We start from the raw sequence: 17,502 nt of genomic DNA, 5'->3' as shown, positions 1-17,502 counted from the left end.
ACTTCTTGATAAGGAGTCGTTAATGCTCGTTAGAACGATACATCCAAAAACTGCAAGGCCAAAATTAGTTCCAATTAATTAAAACTTAGGTGACCCCATTAATAAATGGGTTTCGGATTGCGATATAGGTAAAACAAAGATAGGGAATTAAATTAAAACATATGGCACATCCTAAAAATGAATGCATTAACAAAGAGGAATGCTATGAAAATAACTTCCTTTTCCATTCGGGTGAAGACGTTTAGATTAATTTAAACAATTTTAACGTAATGACATATTCCCATTCTAATCAACATTTTGAGCGTTTGACAGTTATCGTGTTCACGGACGGACAGGCGGACACCATCGACTTTCCTATAAACCTTGTATCGCTTTGCTCTACCGCTTAATAAAGGATTTTGGACTCTAAAATTAGCTTTGAGATGTTTTACATTGTTTTTACCTCGTGTATACCTTTTATATTTTTTGGTACGAAACACTCTGGCCTTTCAAAGAACTCTTTCTAATTAAATAAATTTTGTGTGCATCCAAACCGCGGGCATTTGTAGAGCCATGTAATACCACACAGAGCTTATTTAGTAATAAATTTTTCTATGGAAATAATCGCTTTTGGTGTAAGACACAAGGAACTTGGTATAACAGAGTAGGTAAGCGTGGTTCCAAAACATTCCTTGAAACCTTTTATACCTTTTATATAAAAGCATTGGGGATCTACTGTTTATTACTTCTTCGCGTACGTGTCACATGTTACTCAACGCAATCTGTTACGTTAACGTTATTGATGTTCAGGTTTTTTACTGTTTACCATAAAATTTTTCGGAGCACTTGAATATTGATCCGTATAGACTTGTGTCTCTCTAGGAAGCGGTGTTTCAAAACCAAGATCGCATTTGGGATTATAATCGCTAGACTTAATCAGAATTTGCTAAGTGTAATTAAGCAACACCATCTGCTAGCTATCAACATCATCCTTTGTTTTGGGGCATATATCTATTATTCTACTTGGAACGTATAATTTATTGGACCAGATCGTTTTCATTGTCCCTTCGAGTAATTGGTAGTGAAAGACGCTAACTATATCTTTTCTTCGAATTATTTAGCTATTAGCACAGATTTAAAGCGTGCTATTCAAATAGCTAGAGTTACAAAAGTATCAAGTTGGGGTTCTAAGCAAACTTGCAGTGGTTAAAATGCTGAGAAAAAAGAGCCTTTACTAATACAATGTTGTAGAAATAGAAGTAGGTAAAGCTACATTGTAGTTGTTCGAATGAACCTTGCCCATTGAGAATAAAACAGCTTAATTTGTTGAGATATCGCCGATCAGCGTCACATTTAGTGAACTGTACGAATAAAATTGAACAAAGGCAAAATCAATTAAAGCTAAAGGCACGAATGCAATTTATTTTTCATGTAAAGTAATGCACGCTGTACACGAAACATGCATTAACTGAATTCGTAAGCATAATTTGTTTTGATCTCCCTTCAACAATAAAACATAAACTTCGCCACTGTTTTTGTTGAAAGTTTTCTTCGTATAATGTTAATGGGAATCATTTATTCTAATCCCCCGAAAAGGCAATGGGGCTAAAATTTGAGTGTAGCAAGTGACGGCAGCCACGGCACCCCTCTGTGTGTAACAAGCGAGGTAACAAGAATTAATAAAGCGTTGAAGGGTGTTCCCATTTCTAAGTTTCTGGCATTCACCAAGTCTTAGTATGTTTTCCTGTTCTCTGTGGAACGTCAAGTTCTCTTTAAAAGTAGAGGACGAATTAGCGCCGTCTTAGTTTTAAATATTTTATAATCAGATAATAATTTAACTGAAATAGCATTCGCTTATCTTTTTCCAAATGTACTAAGAATTCAGTTTTGAAAAGGGAACAATACCTGAAACGCAGATTGTCATCCCAATGTATTATTTTGGGATAGGAGTTTCAATTTAGCCATGCTTTGTGGCTGGGCCGTGTATATACGGGTCTTGAATGGTCGCCCGCTTTTGATTTTGTCGAGTTACCCCCATTTTCACTGAAAGGAGTTAGTGGCATCTTCTGAAAACGGTTCTCTCCTGTACTTGGAGTACATGGTCGGAGGCCGGATGTTCAAACCAGGGCTGAGGTAAGAATTTTTATCTGTGGCAGAGATGGGAATTTCCTTAAATCAGTTCGGATCATTCTGCCGGCTACTCGGAATTAGGTTTTCCTGCAGTTTTCCTAATTCGTAAAGTAAATACCGGAGTACCATAGAACCTTCTGTAGGGACACCTCCATTATGCGGATCACTCTGTAATTGAGCGAAAGTCTGTTGAGGGCCCAGAACCAGACGGACAATAAATAAATAAAATTTCGGCCGGAGATTATCTCGTCTCTCATAAACTGAGCACTTTACACGAGTTACACACTTTGACAGTTGAAAACTAATATTTATTGTAAGAACTACATGCTATTTATATCACAGAATTGCTTCCTTAATAACTTAGTTTAATATATTGTTAGTTAGGAACCGCTGATGCCTCGCCCTTGTCAAGAATGTCTTCCTGTTGTTTTGAATCTTTTACGTTTTTATTTCCTACTGTAGTAACGGTTCCGTGTTTGGCGGCATTTCCTTTTTTTATTTCTAAACAAAATTAACCTTAATTTATTTTCTTTATTACTATCAGTGGCAGCCATATTTGTCTTAATTGGTACATTTACATTTGTGTCACGAATGTTCATAATATTAACATCATCATCAAGGGTGTGATTAACAGGTACATGTTCATTCACCCATTTCTGCGAATTAGATTGTTTGATTTATTACGTATAATGCATTACCTTGGTGAAGTATGGGGTTCCATTGCTTTACCAGAGTTCCACTGATTTGATGCATGATCATAGTTTTTCCTGTACATCATTAAAAACTTTCTCCAGTTATCGCTAGTGTTTCTATCCGGGGGTTTAAATATACTCTCCATTGTTTTTACCCTACGCCTGACACCATGTATTATTAACGATGGCAACATCTAAATGTGGAATAACGTTTGTTACATCATCTAGGAACCAAAGGTTGAGTTCTGACGCCATATGGTTAGGACAATTGTATGAATTACCATTGCAAATAGAGCGGGACCAATCGGATCTCCTTGCTGCATCTCTCGTTTTGAGTAAATTTTAGATTATCCGTGGTAGAGGATCATTTCATCCCTGTAGGCTTGTGAGAAGAAAATGTTTCTTTTACCCTTCTCAGTAACGTATTCTTTTTTTAAATCAATTTTCAAAAATACTTTGGGAGTATAATGCTTGGGCCGTGTGAGCCCCTGGCTCTGCTCCGCTTTTTTTGGCCTACAACCAATGAATGAGGGGACAAATCAGTTAGAAGTTCAGGAGTCACTCGCCGGGTAACCATTTTTGACACAAAGGCGCCTCGACTGCAATGGTCCGGATTCCTTCTGATTTTTTTAACAGCTGTTAGAGACTCACCGAACTTGGCCAGATAACACGAGATTTGTAAATATGAGAAGAGAATCCACTGTGTTAGAAAATATAAGGTCCTTAAGGATTTGTGGGCGAAGGCTATTCAACCCACCTGCAGATCCAGGAGGAAATGAATTCAGGGCTCTTAGAATGAATCACAGCCTGTGGGGTTGGATGATCAAGGCAATTAGTTGGAATCTGAATGAGTTCAAGCATCTATCTACCCTTGCTGTTAAAGTATTACCTTTCTACTGTCTTAAAAAGAATCGTAACTTAAAATAAGGAATGAACCTCTAATAGAATAGCGGAGCAATTTCATCGTGTTTTATATTGATCCATTCAAATTTTGGTAGATAACTTTGAATGTGCTTAATTTATATTATTTACGTGTGTTACTTTGCAGCGTTTTGAACTCTTATGTAAAATATTGCTAACTGCACAATTCCCATAACGTTTAATGTTTTCCAACCGAAGAATTTAGTTAACATTACTAATGCTTTTTCTAACCACTAAATATTTTTTTTGCAGTATGGAATGCGGCCTATATTAATGGCAGCATGGCATGGACATCGAGATGCTGTGCAACTCCTAATCAATGCAGGCGCTTGTTCTAACGCAACGAATAAGGTACTACTTACTCTTTTTGTTCACATAACAGTTAAATGAATAATTGAATATGCCGTTACTAAATTTTTTTTGGTAACCCGTTTCAACTATGCCAAAATTTCTAAGTTTACTGACCGTATATTTTATACAGATGGTCGAAAGCTTTGAATATAAAATTAGTATATTCAAAGTCGAAAGGGTAAAAAATTAGAGTTTGTGCGGTCAGTTTCTCTTCCACCATACTTTAATCAAGCATAAAAAGAAACAGTATAAATAAAGATCAATAGGTACTTTATGTTTATGCTCAGTTCGGAAAAGGCCGATTAAGGTCTCTGTAGACTGATCGATTAATGTAATATTACACCAACTGATAAACTAACAAGAACTTTAATCAGCGTTTGTGTAACATGCGTTTGATGAGGGTTCTAATAATAAGGATTTGCTGCTTCTGTGAAAAGTCACGTGCAAAACTCCTTGTGAGTTGATTTAATCTCTGTTATAACCACTAAATCTTAACTGATAGTTTGCTTGCTGGAATTAACGTAACATAATTTTCATTCCTATTTAATCACGTGTAACCACAGTTTGAAGAAGTATAGATATAAATTAGCCACCATTACAAAGTTATTGTAATGGAAAAATATCGTGTATAAAATTCTTCTTTTTCGCATGATCCAAGAATTGTTTCATTTATTGTTGCCCGTTGTACATAAACTCTTGGATTCCCAATATTTGAGGTTAGTATTTCGTAAAGAGAAAAAAAAATATTATTCCATTTGATTTTTTTGATTTTTTTAGGATTTTGGGTCATGCTGTCAAAACTAGCCCCCTGGTGGAGAAGGATTCAACTAAATTTTGGCTATGTTTTGGTTGATTCTTATTGCCCAAGGAATGCTCTTTTCAACGATACCAAACTGGTTAAAATTGGTCAAACCGTTAAGAAGTTAAAGCAGGTTATTCCAAAACAATTGAACGCTCCACACCCTTGTTTTTGAAATAACTGAGTTTTTGTTTTTACGAAAATGATAGATAAACTGGTTCTCTGGTTTTTTTAGGTTACCTACTATGCGAAATTTAAAGAAAATGCAATATTAAAATTTAAGATGGCAGATAATTCTCTTTAGTTCTGCAGTTGTGCAGGAATCTCAAAATCCACCCCATCATGCACAATATCTTCCTAAACTTCGAGAAATATTCCAAATGCCTCTCGATGGAATCTGAATGTGTGTTCAAACGAGTTGCACATTTCGTTATACGTTCTCCGTTTACCTAATTCTCATCACACTGCTCCGAAGAAATCGGTCATTTATCTGGAGACTCTTACCTACAACCAATTCGGTCCCTCTCACCAGCGAGGTTGAAGCAACTTGGAGAGTAGCACGCTTCGAGATAGTAAATCAGCTGGATTTTTTGAACCTGTCACATGATTCCATTCCGTAGGCGATGATAGAGAACTCTATTTCCTACGAATATACTCCATTGTCCTCGTCGTTTGATCCACGACAGAACCGTAGTGGATTCACTCCAGAAATTAGTTTTGATTTCCTCTGCCAAACCACTAAGAACTGACTTGGACAACCGAGCTCCTATTAGAGCTGCCAGGAGTTCTAGTCTAGGTATCGTTGCTTTCTTCAAAAGAGCAATTCCACTTCTTGCAGCTAATAATTGAACGAAAACTTCTCCTTGGAAGATGTCTCTTAAAAACACCACCACTGCGTAGGCGTTCTGGCTTGCATCACAAAAAACATGCAAACTCAACTTGTTGGAATCACGGAGAGAAAAATGTATCCAACGAGGTACCTTAATTTGCGCCAAAAGATGAACTTCTTCCAACCACCGTTGAAAATCCGAAGAAATCTCTTCTGTTACTTGCTCATCCCAAGACACTTTCTGTTCCCACGTCTTCCTTAGCAGTAGCTTGGGTAATAAAGTAGCCCGGCATGTAAAACCCCGGGATCGAAGATCTTCTGCGCAATGGATAGCATGGTTTGACATTGGACGTGAATGAACCAGCTCATAATCACTCGCTACACTCAGTGTCATCAAACTTATCCCAAACGAGGCCTAAAATTGGAGCCAACTGGCTTCCTTCTTGCCCAGTATACTCCCACCCTCTCAACTAAAATTTTCCGAGGTTCATCACCGCCGTGGACTCGGATACAAAAGATTTAAGTTCACTCTCCTCTGATAGGCTCGTAACGGAGTTATCCACGTAGAAACTCGTGGCAATCAAATTGACTGAGGAGATCAAATGATTATGTCCCTTCGCTTTCTGAAGATGTAATTCGATCGGCGCTAAGAGGAAAGGACTACAACTTAGACCAAAGACGACCCGTCGATGCCGATAGATGACTTCTCTTTCTTCAGAATCCACCCATAAAATCGTAGATTCTGACGATCCAACTTCTGTAGAGTACTCTCGAGTCTCTTCTTCGCCACACCAAAATTGTTTCGACAACCAAAGCAACCGCCGGCCCGTGTGGCGCGGTTCAGTTGAAACTGGACTGTGGTGCTAAGGGTCCCTGGTTCGAATCCGGGTTCGGGCATGGATATTTGTAAATGTAGAGTGGGTTAGGTTGGTAGAGCAGCCTTGGTTGAAATCCCGCCCACTCAACAGTAAAGGCAAATAAATAAATAAATAAAACATCGATTTTCATCATCCACCTTTGTTGTGCTCAAAAAAACTCGTGCTTCTCTAACCATCATATCTTAAGCTTTTTTTTTCCAGAGCGGTGATTCCCAGAGTCTCTGACTGCCAAAGTTGCTGTAGGTTAGAATTATTCACTAACATTGACACTGCTGTAGCGTTCTCAGGTTCACATGGAATCTTCCTCATAAGAGTCCATCCAAAAAGAGTCTCGCTCGCAATTAGACCAGAAGACAACTCCTTTCTTCTGACAGTGAAGAGTTTGCCGACAAGATCAGAACCTATCAACAGTTCTACAGGTGCAGGGTCTCCCAAATCGGATATTTCAATGTTGAGTGTACCTACGTAGCTCTTCCGTCCAGGGACCATCAAAAACTGGAGGAATGCTGTTACAAATCGTTCTTTGCGACAAGGCTTACGAAAGAACACACATAATCACGATGACGAGCTTTAACCATGTAGCAATGATGTTCGTTCAATACATTACTCCCACCGAACAAATTATGAACAATTTTTTCCGAACGTTTCGATGTTTAACCCAGATTCTTCGCTGTCGACTGAAGAATGTATGTGTAATGTGACCCAGAATCCAATAGAATACGTACTGGAGGAGTTCTCTGATTTGAACTTCAATCTGAAGATTTTCTCTACCATAACGCGCCTTCAATGCCTTTACTATTTTCGTATAATTTTGCGAAGTTGCCGGGTAGCTTTCAACAAGCATCCGTACTCGGCTATTCGAATTGGTGGCATGTCGCAAATATTCGAACTTATCATCATCCAAACTTGGATCATCATGCACCTTCGTAAACTGGTACCAGTAGGGCAACCAAACCTTCACCGTGCCATCAAATTTTCTAAATTCGATTGTAGGAAGTTTAAATCTACGTCGATTTTGATGAGAACTTGTAGTACTTATCGTACTTCTTCGATGGCATCTACCTGTTGACGGAGTTCTATGTATTTCCTCTTGTAGACTTTCGCTCCTTCCAACTCCTGAATGATTTCCGTTTCTGACATCGAAGCGTCGTCTATCAACAGCTCGTGCAGTTGTTGTTCCACTAGTTTTAAATCCTCATAAGGTTCTTGCAAAAGACTCCAACTGACTTTTATTTCATTTACTGGTTTCTTCTCAAGAATTAGACAAAACAGTTCATTGGTGCAATTCGTAAACAGTACCCGCATTAGTTTAAGATGTTTCAATTTCTGCTCCATTCCTTTTTAGATGTTCTCTGTAACAATCCCTCGAAGAAAATGGACAACACACGTAGCTGCAGGCGGCCTCTGAAGTGCGAAGACTCCGAATTCAGCAGCTAATCACTTAATTATGCACGATGTGCGTTCTAGCTTTTCAACCTTCACCACAGTGTCCTGTCACGGTCGCCAAATGTTGTATCCGTGGTTTTACTGTTCCTACCAGGTGCAGTTGCCTCCGAGGTTCGAAGAATGTTTTAACAATCAGTATAAATCAAACTATAATACAATGCGGTGGTTCAACGGGAATTTTATCGCACTAATTGGCAAAATTTTCAAATTCAGTCTCCAAAACTACCGTTACTACCGCTACATACTACAAAATACTACACCCATATATGAAAACATAAACATTTCCAATGTTAAAACCTCAATCACTGCTGTGATCATACCCAGTGGAAATGCTAAAAGTTCTAAAATCTTTTCATTGATTCAATTAAATCCAGAACTTTGGTTTATGTTGTAAACGATTAAGCTTTTAAAAACTTACTAACTTATGTATACTCTTTTGAAAACATTATGAATTAATTATGACTCATGTTACAAAGAGTTTGTAAATATGGCCGTGAAATTACTAATATTCTACCTTAGAAATTGAGTACTTAATCACGTTTTTGTTGACACATATTCTACCAGTATTGATTAGTGATTGAAAGCATTGATAGCAAGCAAACTATTCAGTTCTCCTCGTTAATTATTAAAGCCTAAAACGTTAATGTTCTAGAAACACTTTACGCTTTTAATGTGCGCCGCAAAAAACAATCGATTAGATGTCGTCGACTACATTTTGGATAATCTTGAAGACGTACGTGTTGATGTCGTTGATATTGAGGGACAAACTGCGCTCTTTCACGCCGCCATGGGAGGACATCTAAATGTAGTTAAAAGATTGGTGGAAGCAGGTGCATCCATTGATCGCCGAAATAAGGTATTCGTTATATACTTACATTTTTTAGGTTTGACATAATAGTAGGGGAGCTAGCACGAAATCCACTGAACGAGAATGATCAACATTTTAACCGATGGTGTTCCATTTTGCCCTATCAGAGTATGCTAAAATCGATCGTCTGCCGCCTCAGGTCATACGACTTAAGGCGCTGCGGGTACTTCTTGTGCTACCAATTCTGAAAGGTTGTTTTTCGAGAAAATAAGTTATACACCAAATGAACAGGGTTGATAATAGCTCTTAAAAAAATATTTAAAAAAATCGCGCACATTTGATAACTCCGTAAAAAAACAATTCTTAGTCGGTTTTTCACGAACTTTCTACGGATATAACTAGGTTACGGTTGGACGAATGATGCTAATTTTTTTTACAGACTGATGATAGGTACTACTAATGACTTAACGGTGTTTCGTTTTTAAATTTTTTCTCTAATTACAAGATTATCTTATTATCTTAACATTATAAGATATCTTATAATTAGAGAAAAAATTTAAAAAAGAAACACTCTCATAGTCATTGGCTGTACCTATCATTAGTCTGTAAAAAAAATCAGCTTCATTCTTCCAACGGTAACCTAGTTATATCCGTAGAAAGTTCGTGAAAAACCGACTAAGAATTGTTGTTTTACGGAGTTATCAAATGTGCGCGATTTTTTTAAATATTTTTTTAAGAGCTATTATCAACGTTTTCATTTGGTGTATAACTTATTTTCTCGAAAAACAACCTTTCAGAATTGGTAGCACAAGAAGTACCCGCAGCGCCTTAAGTCGTATGACCTGAGGCGGCAGACGATCGATTTTAGCATACTCTGATAGGGCAAAATGGAACTCCATCGGTTAAAATTTTGATCATTCTCGTTCAGTGGATTTCGTGCTAGCTCCCCTACTATAATGATAAATGGTCTTTGGCAATCGATTTTAGAGAAATTAATCACGTTTGTTGTCACCACCTATTTTGATCGTTATGTAAACGACCTTTTCATCGATTAGAAATCATTTCATCAAAACCGAAAGCAAAAAACACACGTACTTTTTGCTTTCTCGTAAACTTTCACCCATTGGAAAACGAATCGCACACTAGTCGTCCCTTTTTCACTGATTAGTGTATCATAAATGGCAAGAAGCGTAAGTCAAATCATTCTTGAAATAAATTTCACGTATTATAGGAATAGTAGCCTTTGATGTCCCCAACCTTCGCGTGTCAGGTGGTAATAATCTTTGTGGGAAATGTATCGCTTTTGTCTACGTTGCGTAGTTTACTATTTTATACGTTATAGCGTTGTTTAAGTCTCCCTTTTTTGTACCATTATTGCTTTTCAATTTTTTCAACTGCTGAAATATTACATTTTTTTCAAGAGATTTAGGTAAAAAATGTGTTAGCGGGGTGTGTCCATTCCCTTTCAGCAACTTTTTTCCAGAATACCGGTCATGATTTTGACCTATATTAACATTACCTACTGTTGACAATCATTTTAGACAGTTACCGTCGGTGGGGTTAATTTTCAATAAAATTTCGATTAATTCGCTGCATTACTATTCATTAGTATAACTCATCCCTTTCATTAATTCAGTCGCTACATCAATATTGACATGCATCTTTTATTTTATTGAGTTTTCCTAGACACGTTTTCCGACTGGAAGTTTTAGTTTACAATTATGTTTGAAAATAAAGGAGGAAATCTCGAGACTGGAATTAATATACAATCAATTAGATACCGTAATGAGCTTACTTTTATTAAAAAACGGTAATTAAATCCACCTCTACTGTTTGAGGAAGCTTTCCTTTTTCCTTTACCTATTCTTCGCAGGAACAATTCGAGTAATAGTATTAAACTAAATCATTATTTTCGCAGGAATCTCGTACTGCACTCCACGCCGCATCGGAAAGGGGGCACGCGGATGTAGCAGAATTTCTCCTAACTCATGAAGGTGACATGGAAGCACGCGATTCCCAAGGAAATACACCTTTACACATTGCTGCTCAAAATCAACAAACAAGGCTCGTGCAACTGCTTTTGGATCACGGAGCGGATCCTGACGCTGAGAATTCGGTAAGATGCTTTCTCGTCGCTCAATACTACATTTTTAATAGTATTCGGTACGCTGTGGATGAAAGGAATTAGTTTCTCTTTCTAAAATATATTCTACGGGTATAAGACGTGCTCTTGAGGGTTGAATTTAATTAACACGTTGTTTATTAAAGCGAGCTTGGCATATTTTATCACGACATGAGGTCTTATTGCTTTAATTAAAATAATATTACATAGTCTTCCAACGCTTTTGTTTAATTTTTTTTAAACTTCGTACTATTGAGCTTCAGGAATCACGGAACTGTGGCTCTCTCGGCTTTCATTTCTGTTATACCTGTGAAATTATCGATTGATTGTATTGGATAAGCGTTTATTTGCCAATTTTCCTATGCTACCTCGAAGTATGTGGACACGGTTTCAAGACACTAGCAAAATAAATACGTCATAGGATATTATAGGGTTGTAACGGTAGCGCTAAATTTGAATATATTTTTTCGAATTTTATAGAATTTTATAGTTGAAATTTTGAGACTTCAAGGGTTAGAGCAGGTTAGGCATTGCATATCATAGAAAATTTACAGGGTGTCGAATCTTAGAGGGCCGATTTTTCAGTAAATTATGTGTCTAGTGGAATTTCAAGAGTAAATCTGTAAGCATATTTGGTGGAATTGAAAGATTGTACTTTCTGCGTCTTTTATTTTCTGAAGAGCATTATCTTCAGATGTCTGGAGACGAGATGTCGCTGTAACAAAAGTTAAAATGGACAATTAGCGCCCGGATAATTCGCTCTCAGACAATTTGCACCCGGAAAATTCGCGCCCAGAAATTTCGCGCTTAGAATAATTCTCTCCCGTAGAATTCTTTAACAGAATGTTAGTTGGTTTAACTTTTAAAACTTATTGTTAAACGTGGGGCTGGTGTTGCACATTCGCTCGGAAACCAGAGAGACAAGCTGCTTTCTTTATGTGTCTACCATAATATTGGTACAATCAGCTCTCCACCATCAGAAGCTGGATAGATAGGGCTGGTAAATGGTAATCCTATATGATCTTGTTTTCGCTCACAAAGTGAGATGTATAATTTTAGATGTGATGTATGGTGCGACTCATTTCATTACACTTCACTTCCCAAAGACTTCATAATGACCTGTTGGCCACAATACGCAAAACTCTCAAACAAAATGGGACTCTTCTTCAAAGTTAGTCCTGGGAGATTGGTTACTTGAACTGAAATTATCCGTTTTGACTTATCTTGATTTTGTGAAAAATCTATTTAGTTTAATTCATCAATCCATTTGATCTCTACATTAATTTTTTCGGGGATCGATATATCCTGGGAGCGCATTGTTCTGAAAGCGAATTCTCCTAGGAGCGAATAGTCGGGGGGTGAATTGATCGGGAGCGAATTGTCCGGAAGCGAATTCTCCTGGGAGGGAATTATCCTGGGCGCGAATTCTGTAGGAGCGAATTGTCCTACAACCGCTAAAATAGGTACCTTAATTGGCCTTATCTACTTTAAGCCACTGAATAGTTTTGTGGTTGGTGGTTAATAAGAAAAAAATAGTACGTCTTAGGGGGAGATTTTTGGGTTTCATTCGGTCTTAGAGAACGAGATAGTTAGTACGTGATCCAAAATTTAGCTTCATTTCGAGCTCTAAAAGCGAAAGGTTCAAGCATAAAAAAGAACCTAGTGGCAATTACGGGTATTTAGGTGTTTATTGTAACGTAAAACGTAACAACGCAAGTTAGTTCCATTAGTGGGCATTAGTTACAGATAAAAAAAGAAACTTTGAAGTTTCATCTGCGCAGAAAAAATAGGGGTATCGGGAAATTAAGGGAAAGTAAATACACAGTTCGTGATCGTTGTGTAATCGCGGTCCGTCGCATAAAGGAGAGACGTAGACGCGCTCAAGGACGAATTAATTAAGCGCGCCAAGATATATCCGTTACCATAAATAGCTAGTTAATAATTCAGTGTGGTTGTTTGCTGCCTGTGAAACCAAAGAGAGGAATGATCTTTATCCTCGTAGTCGTAAAAAATGTAAATTTGTTACTTAGTGAGGATTTCACCTGCCTGGCATAATATAAAAAAATTTCTGTAACACTACTAAACACCAAACCTCTTATAACAATAGGCAGAGTTGGTGCCGCGTTACCTCAAACCCTCCGCACAAACGGCCAATTAGCTCAGGGTTGGAAAATAAAATAAAAGCTTGAGATCTTCCACAGCGGTAGTTCGTTCTGGGCATATGATTCTTGGTCCTTCGTTACAACGTACCAATGGGGTTGAGCGCCACTAAATTTCTACCTTAACTCTCTCCGTATGAAATTGAGAAGATACTTAGGTAGTCATAACAGTAAAATCAATTTAGATACCAAAAGAAATAAGGTTTATCCTCAATGACAAATTAACGTATCTCCAAAATTGTATTAATTACGCAAAATATTCTAATATGCGAATTTCCCCAAACGTGTACGTTAAACTTTGGCACACGCATGTAACGGTGAATTTAACCCAAGGTTACAAAACTGGTACGTTGGACACGAATTGGTAAGTAACGTAAAACGTGTATGGAACTTTAACCCTAAAAGAAATCAAAGGTAATCCCCTTCTTTGATGACATAACATTTCATGTATTTACCTCTTTTATCAGAGGAGTAATCGTGAATCAACGATTATCGATGGAAGTTACCGTACGACAGATACAGCCGAAATATCTAAAGCAGGTATACGATAAATAAACGAAATGGAACACGGCGGAATCTAATCGAGATATGGCAGTTAGAATTCCATTCGTTCTACCTTACGATTTAAGCTGTGTTTTTCTAAACCGCCGTGTAGTTCGATGCGGTTTACGAAGAAAAGGGAGATGAAAATGGACAGCCACAAATTAAGGCAATAAAACGTGCTCTCATTTCTGACTTTCCGAAAAAAATTGCGTTGTTAAATTGGAGGAGCCATTCTTCTTTGTTGCAAAATGGTTGCCACAGATAGCACGTCAGAGGAACTGTCTCCAGAGATCTTGCGGCCAGCGGCGGCCGGCTTTTGGATAATAATCTAAAAACAGAATTGTCCCATACGGTCGTGACAAAAATTTTTTTTTAACGGAACGGAAGCACAAAGTAATGAACGGTATCTACCGGGAAACAAAATGCAGGAAAGAGGAACCCCCCCCCCTCCCCTAATAATTAGCGGAAGAAAATTAGCAAATGATTACCTTTTTTTATTTTATAAACGAAATTCCGGCCGGTCGGCGTATTTGGTTGATAACGTCCAAAAATTAAAACTTCTTTGTGTAATGCCAGTTCTCGGGCGTCTTAAAAAATCTGAGACATATCTTTTGAGATATGTCTCAGATTTTTTAAGAAATTTAGATTTTGATCTAAATTAATTAAGCTCCAATCAGACGAGGTTTGCTGCGACACCATTAATTAACTACGGTTAATTACACTCAGTGAAATGGCCGGATTGAAATTTCCAAATTCGCTAACACAGTAATGTGCATTGTTACTTGGAAGTTCGGGTCAACCAAAAGATGGTTTTGTTTTCTACGTAAACCGCCCAACAACTAAATACGGTCTCTTGTTTTTTACTAACAGCGATTGACATAAGGTGCTGCAAATTAATGTCGATTCTGCAATGCACTCCTAAAAAAATAAATAAGTAGCGCCCAATTATTGATCGATATATACGAGTGGTTTTCACATTTCTGTTTCCGTTTGGTTTGGAATTGTTTAGCTGTCTCTTCTCAGTTGTCTGTAAGTGTTTATCGTGGTCTGTGTTACTTGTTGTCTTGTGTCTGTATCCGTTTATAACTTTATTTTGACCAAAGCCATGTAATGGTGACTGTATATTTGTGGTTCTCTTTTGACTTTCACATCTCTTTCTCGTGTTTTCTGTCTAGTAGTGTGAATACATTTAGCTTAAAAGTATTGCCAGTATGTCTAAATCTTCTTTCTCCAAACTCCTGTTGGAGGTATCTTGCTTTTTCTCCTTTATACTTGGTATGTTCCATGTAGCTATTTATCTATTATTTTTATACTCGTTTCTGATACATCACATTCACTTTTGTTTATTATTTGCTTTATCCTTTTCCCTTGGTGTATTATTCACTGGTTCGTTTTTGCTATTACCATTCCCTATTTCGCCGTCGATGGTACATTATCTCTTTTGCTTAGTTTTTTGGAGACAGAGCAAGATATTTTTGGCTCTTATCTTCCATGGTGAAGCTTTCGGGAGATTTTTCGGATACTGTTCTTTTTATTGCTCCTTTAGCGTCGAGTTCCGATGATCAGATCGCTCTCTCGCGAATAAATGCTAAAACTAAAGTGATCCTTCCATTAAACTTCCTCTTAGATTTCTAAATGGAGGTGTTTAGCGGTTTTTAACTTTTTGCCAAAACTGCAAATTACGATCGGTAGTTCATTTTTACATGAAACCCGTGTATAATAAATTAATAAGTTGCTTTCTTTGCACATTTTTCATGAAAACATACTCAAAAATGGATTTGCGCATGTGCAGAACTAACTTTTTTATTTATGCAGCGATAAGATAAGAGGAACAAATTGTAGTCATGGCGCAAGCCCACCTATAGATAGGATAAATACTTCAAATGCGAATATCTTGGGGACGGAGTGTCAGAAATGGGTGCACACAAAGGGAAAGGGGAACATTTGGACGGGACACATCTGTTAATGATGTTCTTGGCCAGATGTGCCCATGAAACCTTTATGTAGCAATTCTACAATTCATATCGTATAAATATATTCCACTGAAACTTAGAAAAATATGAAATATGGGTATAAGAGATTTTCTTTTTTGTATGTCTTGTAAAAATATGCCATAGGTCCAAGGTCCCGTATGCCGTAAGTATGCCAATCGCTAGTCAATTGATCTCATCATCATCATTAATTCCTAGGAACATTCATTAAGCGTTGCTGCCAATGTATTATATGGGGTGTCTTTTAATGTTTCAGAAGGGATTTTCTCCACTGCACATCGCCTGCAGTTTGGGTAGCCGAGGGATTTTGGAAGCTCTCATGCAACATGGTGCACATTTAAATACACAAAATAAGGTAAGTGCGAAATAAATGTGTAAAGTGAATTTGGTTTCAAACAGCACGTGCACCACTGAGATTTCAAACTAGTCAATTTGGTATCATGTTTTAAACGTCTACTCGGAAGATTTAACCAACCCTTAGATTTAATTTTAGCACACTATTACTATACATTTTCCTCAAATTTAGCAAACGCTCTTTGTTGTGGTGAGCAGAAAATAATGGAGTAAACTCTCTTTGTTACGCAAACGTAGACAACTATCAAATTTACTGTTTGTCCCTCTTGGTTGTACATCTGATATGATCATTTTCTTCAGCGTTGCTTTTGACGAATATCAAACCTAGCGTGACATTTTATTTAACAGCATCTTTTATCTGTGTGCTTGCAGATGGGAAATACACCGTTGCATTTGGCTTGTCAAGTAAACGTAGTCGATATAGTTGAAATACTTATAGGAAAAGGTGCAGACTTGAACGCATTAAATTCGGTAAGTATTGTCTCTTTTACGCACGTGGTACAACTTGATGATTCCAGCGTCTTCAATCTCCAATACATATCGCAGCCGAAATGGGGCATGTGGACATTTGCAAGCTTTTGTTGTCGGCTGGCGCAAATATTGAACAGCGAGAGCAAGGTGGCAGAACACCGTTGTACATAGCCGCTAGAGGTAGCTTTACGGCCATTGTTGACATGATAATAAAAACGGCACGTCTCGACTACCCTCCTCACGTAAGTTTCTGCTTTGTTGAGTTTATTGCGGAATACCGAAAGTTTTACTTTAGAATTATTTATACCGGAGCTTAATAGAAAAGCTCACTTTCGTGACGACTAACTTCAAACTTTAGCTAAGTTCAAACCAACATTGAGGGTTGTTTTATTAGAATTTCTCTAGATGAAATACAATGGGTGTTATTAGAGTTCTCTGCCTTCCTATTGACTTTAAAGTGAATTATGCAGTGTATCTATGTTAGAGCGTATCATGCCAGATATAGATTTCACTCCCTGTGGACAAGCCATACATTAGGAAAATCACATCAATTCTACTTTTCAATTAAACTGTTAACCCCCAACGCGAAGGAAACTTCCTCTGTCCTACTTTTAGAGGAATCAAGCAAAAACGATGAACAAACTAAGTGGAATAAAATACAAAGTTAATAAGATAGGTGGCAATCTGTCTAAAACATCCCCCTCGAAATTAAAACGCACGTGTATCAATTGTTAAAGTTGCCAGTAGAGAGATTCAGTACCTATGTTATCAAAAAATCCCAAAAATTTAATATGGGCGAACCTCCAATGCACCCCACAAACCCTGCTTTCGCATTTTTAAATCGCAACTCCCACATGAAAAGCTCTTTAAAAATGCTTTTGTAGTGATAACCTTGTATTAAGAGCTCTTGATTGCAAATGATTGAACGAATTTTAAAATAATTAACAGGTCATTTACTGAAAAACGGTGCGATAGTTTTTGAAATCATATACTTACTACGCGACTTTACATAGGTGACCGACCGACCAT

The 17,502-nt window shown here is 37.5% G+C and overlaps 1 protein-coding gene across 2 annotated transcripts in view; it reads left to right on the top strand.

Annotated features, from left to right (window-relative positions):
* The window catches only part of LOC116164318 (ankyrin repeat and death domain-containing protein 1A-like), a 35,469-nt gene that overhangs the window by 11,703 nt on the left and 6,264 nt on the right, over positions 1-17,502 (top strand). Inside the window, exons 4-9 of one of the 2 annotated variants that reach the window (XM_031478480.1) lie at positions 3,975-4,073; positions 8,678-8,881; positions 10,752-10,949; positions 15,905-16,003; positions 16,375-16,473; positions 16,521-16,715. In XM_031478480.1, coding sequence (XP_031334340.1) covers positions 3,975-4,073; positions 8,678-8,881; positions 10,752-10,949; positions 15,905-16,003; positions 16,375-16,473; positions 16,521-16,715 — 894 coding nt within the window. The remainder of the gene's footprint in view (positions 1-3,974; positions 4,074-8,677; positions 8,882-10,751; positions 10,950-15,904; positions 16,004-16,374; positions 16,474-16,520; positions 16,716-17,502) is intronic. The other variant, XM_031478481.1, reaches the window with a different exon arrangement.

The sequence above is a fragment of the Photinus pyralis genome, unplaced genomic scaffold (assembly GCF_008802855.1).
Source record: "Photinus pyralis isolate 1611_PpyrPB1 unplaced genomic scaffold, Ppyr1.3 Ppyr1.4_LG2, whole genome shotgun sequence".
Lineage (NCBI taxonomy): Eukaryota > Metazoa > Arthropoda > Insecta > Coleoptera > Lampyridae > Photinus > Photinus pyralis.
Note: the sequence above shows the minus strand (reverse complement) of the source record. Positions and strands in the feature narration are given on the sequence as shown.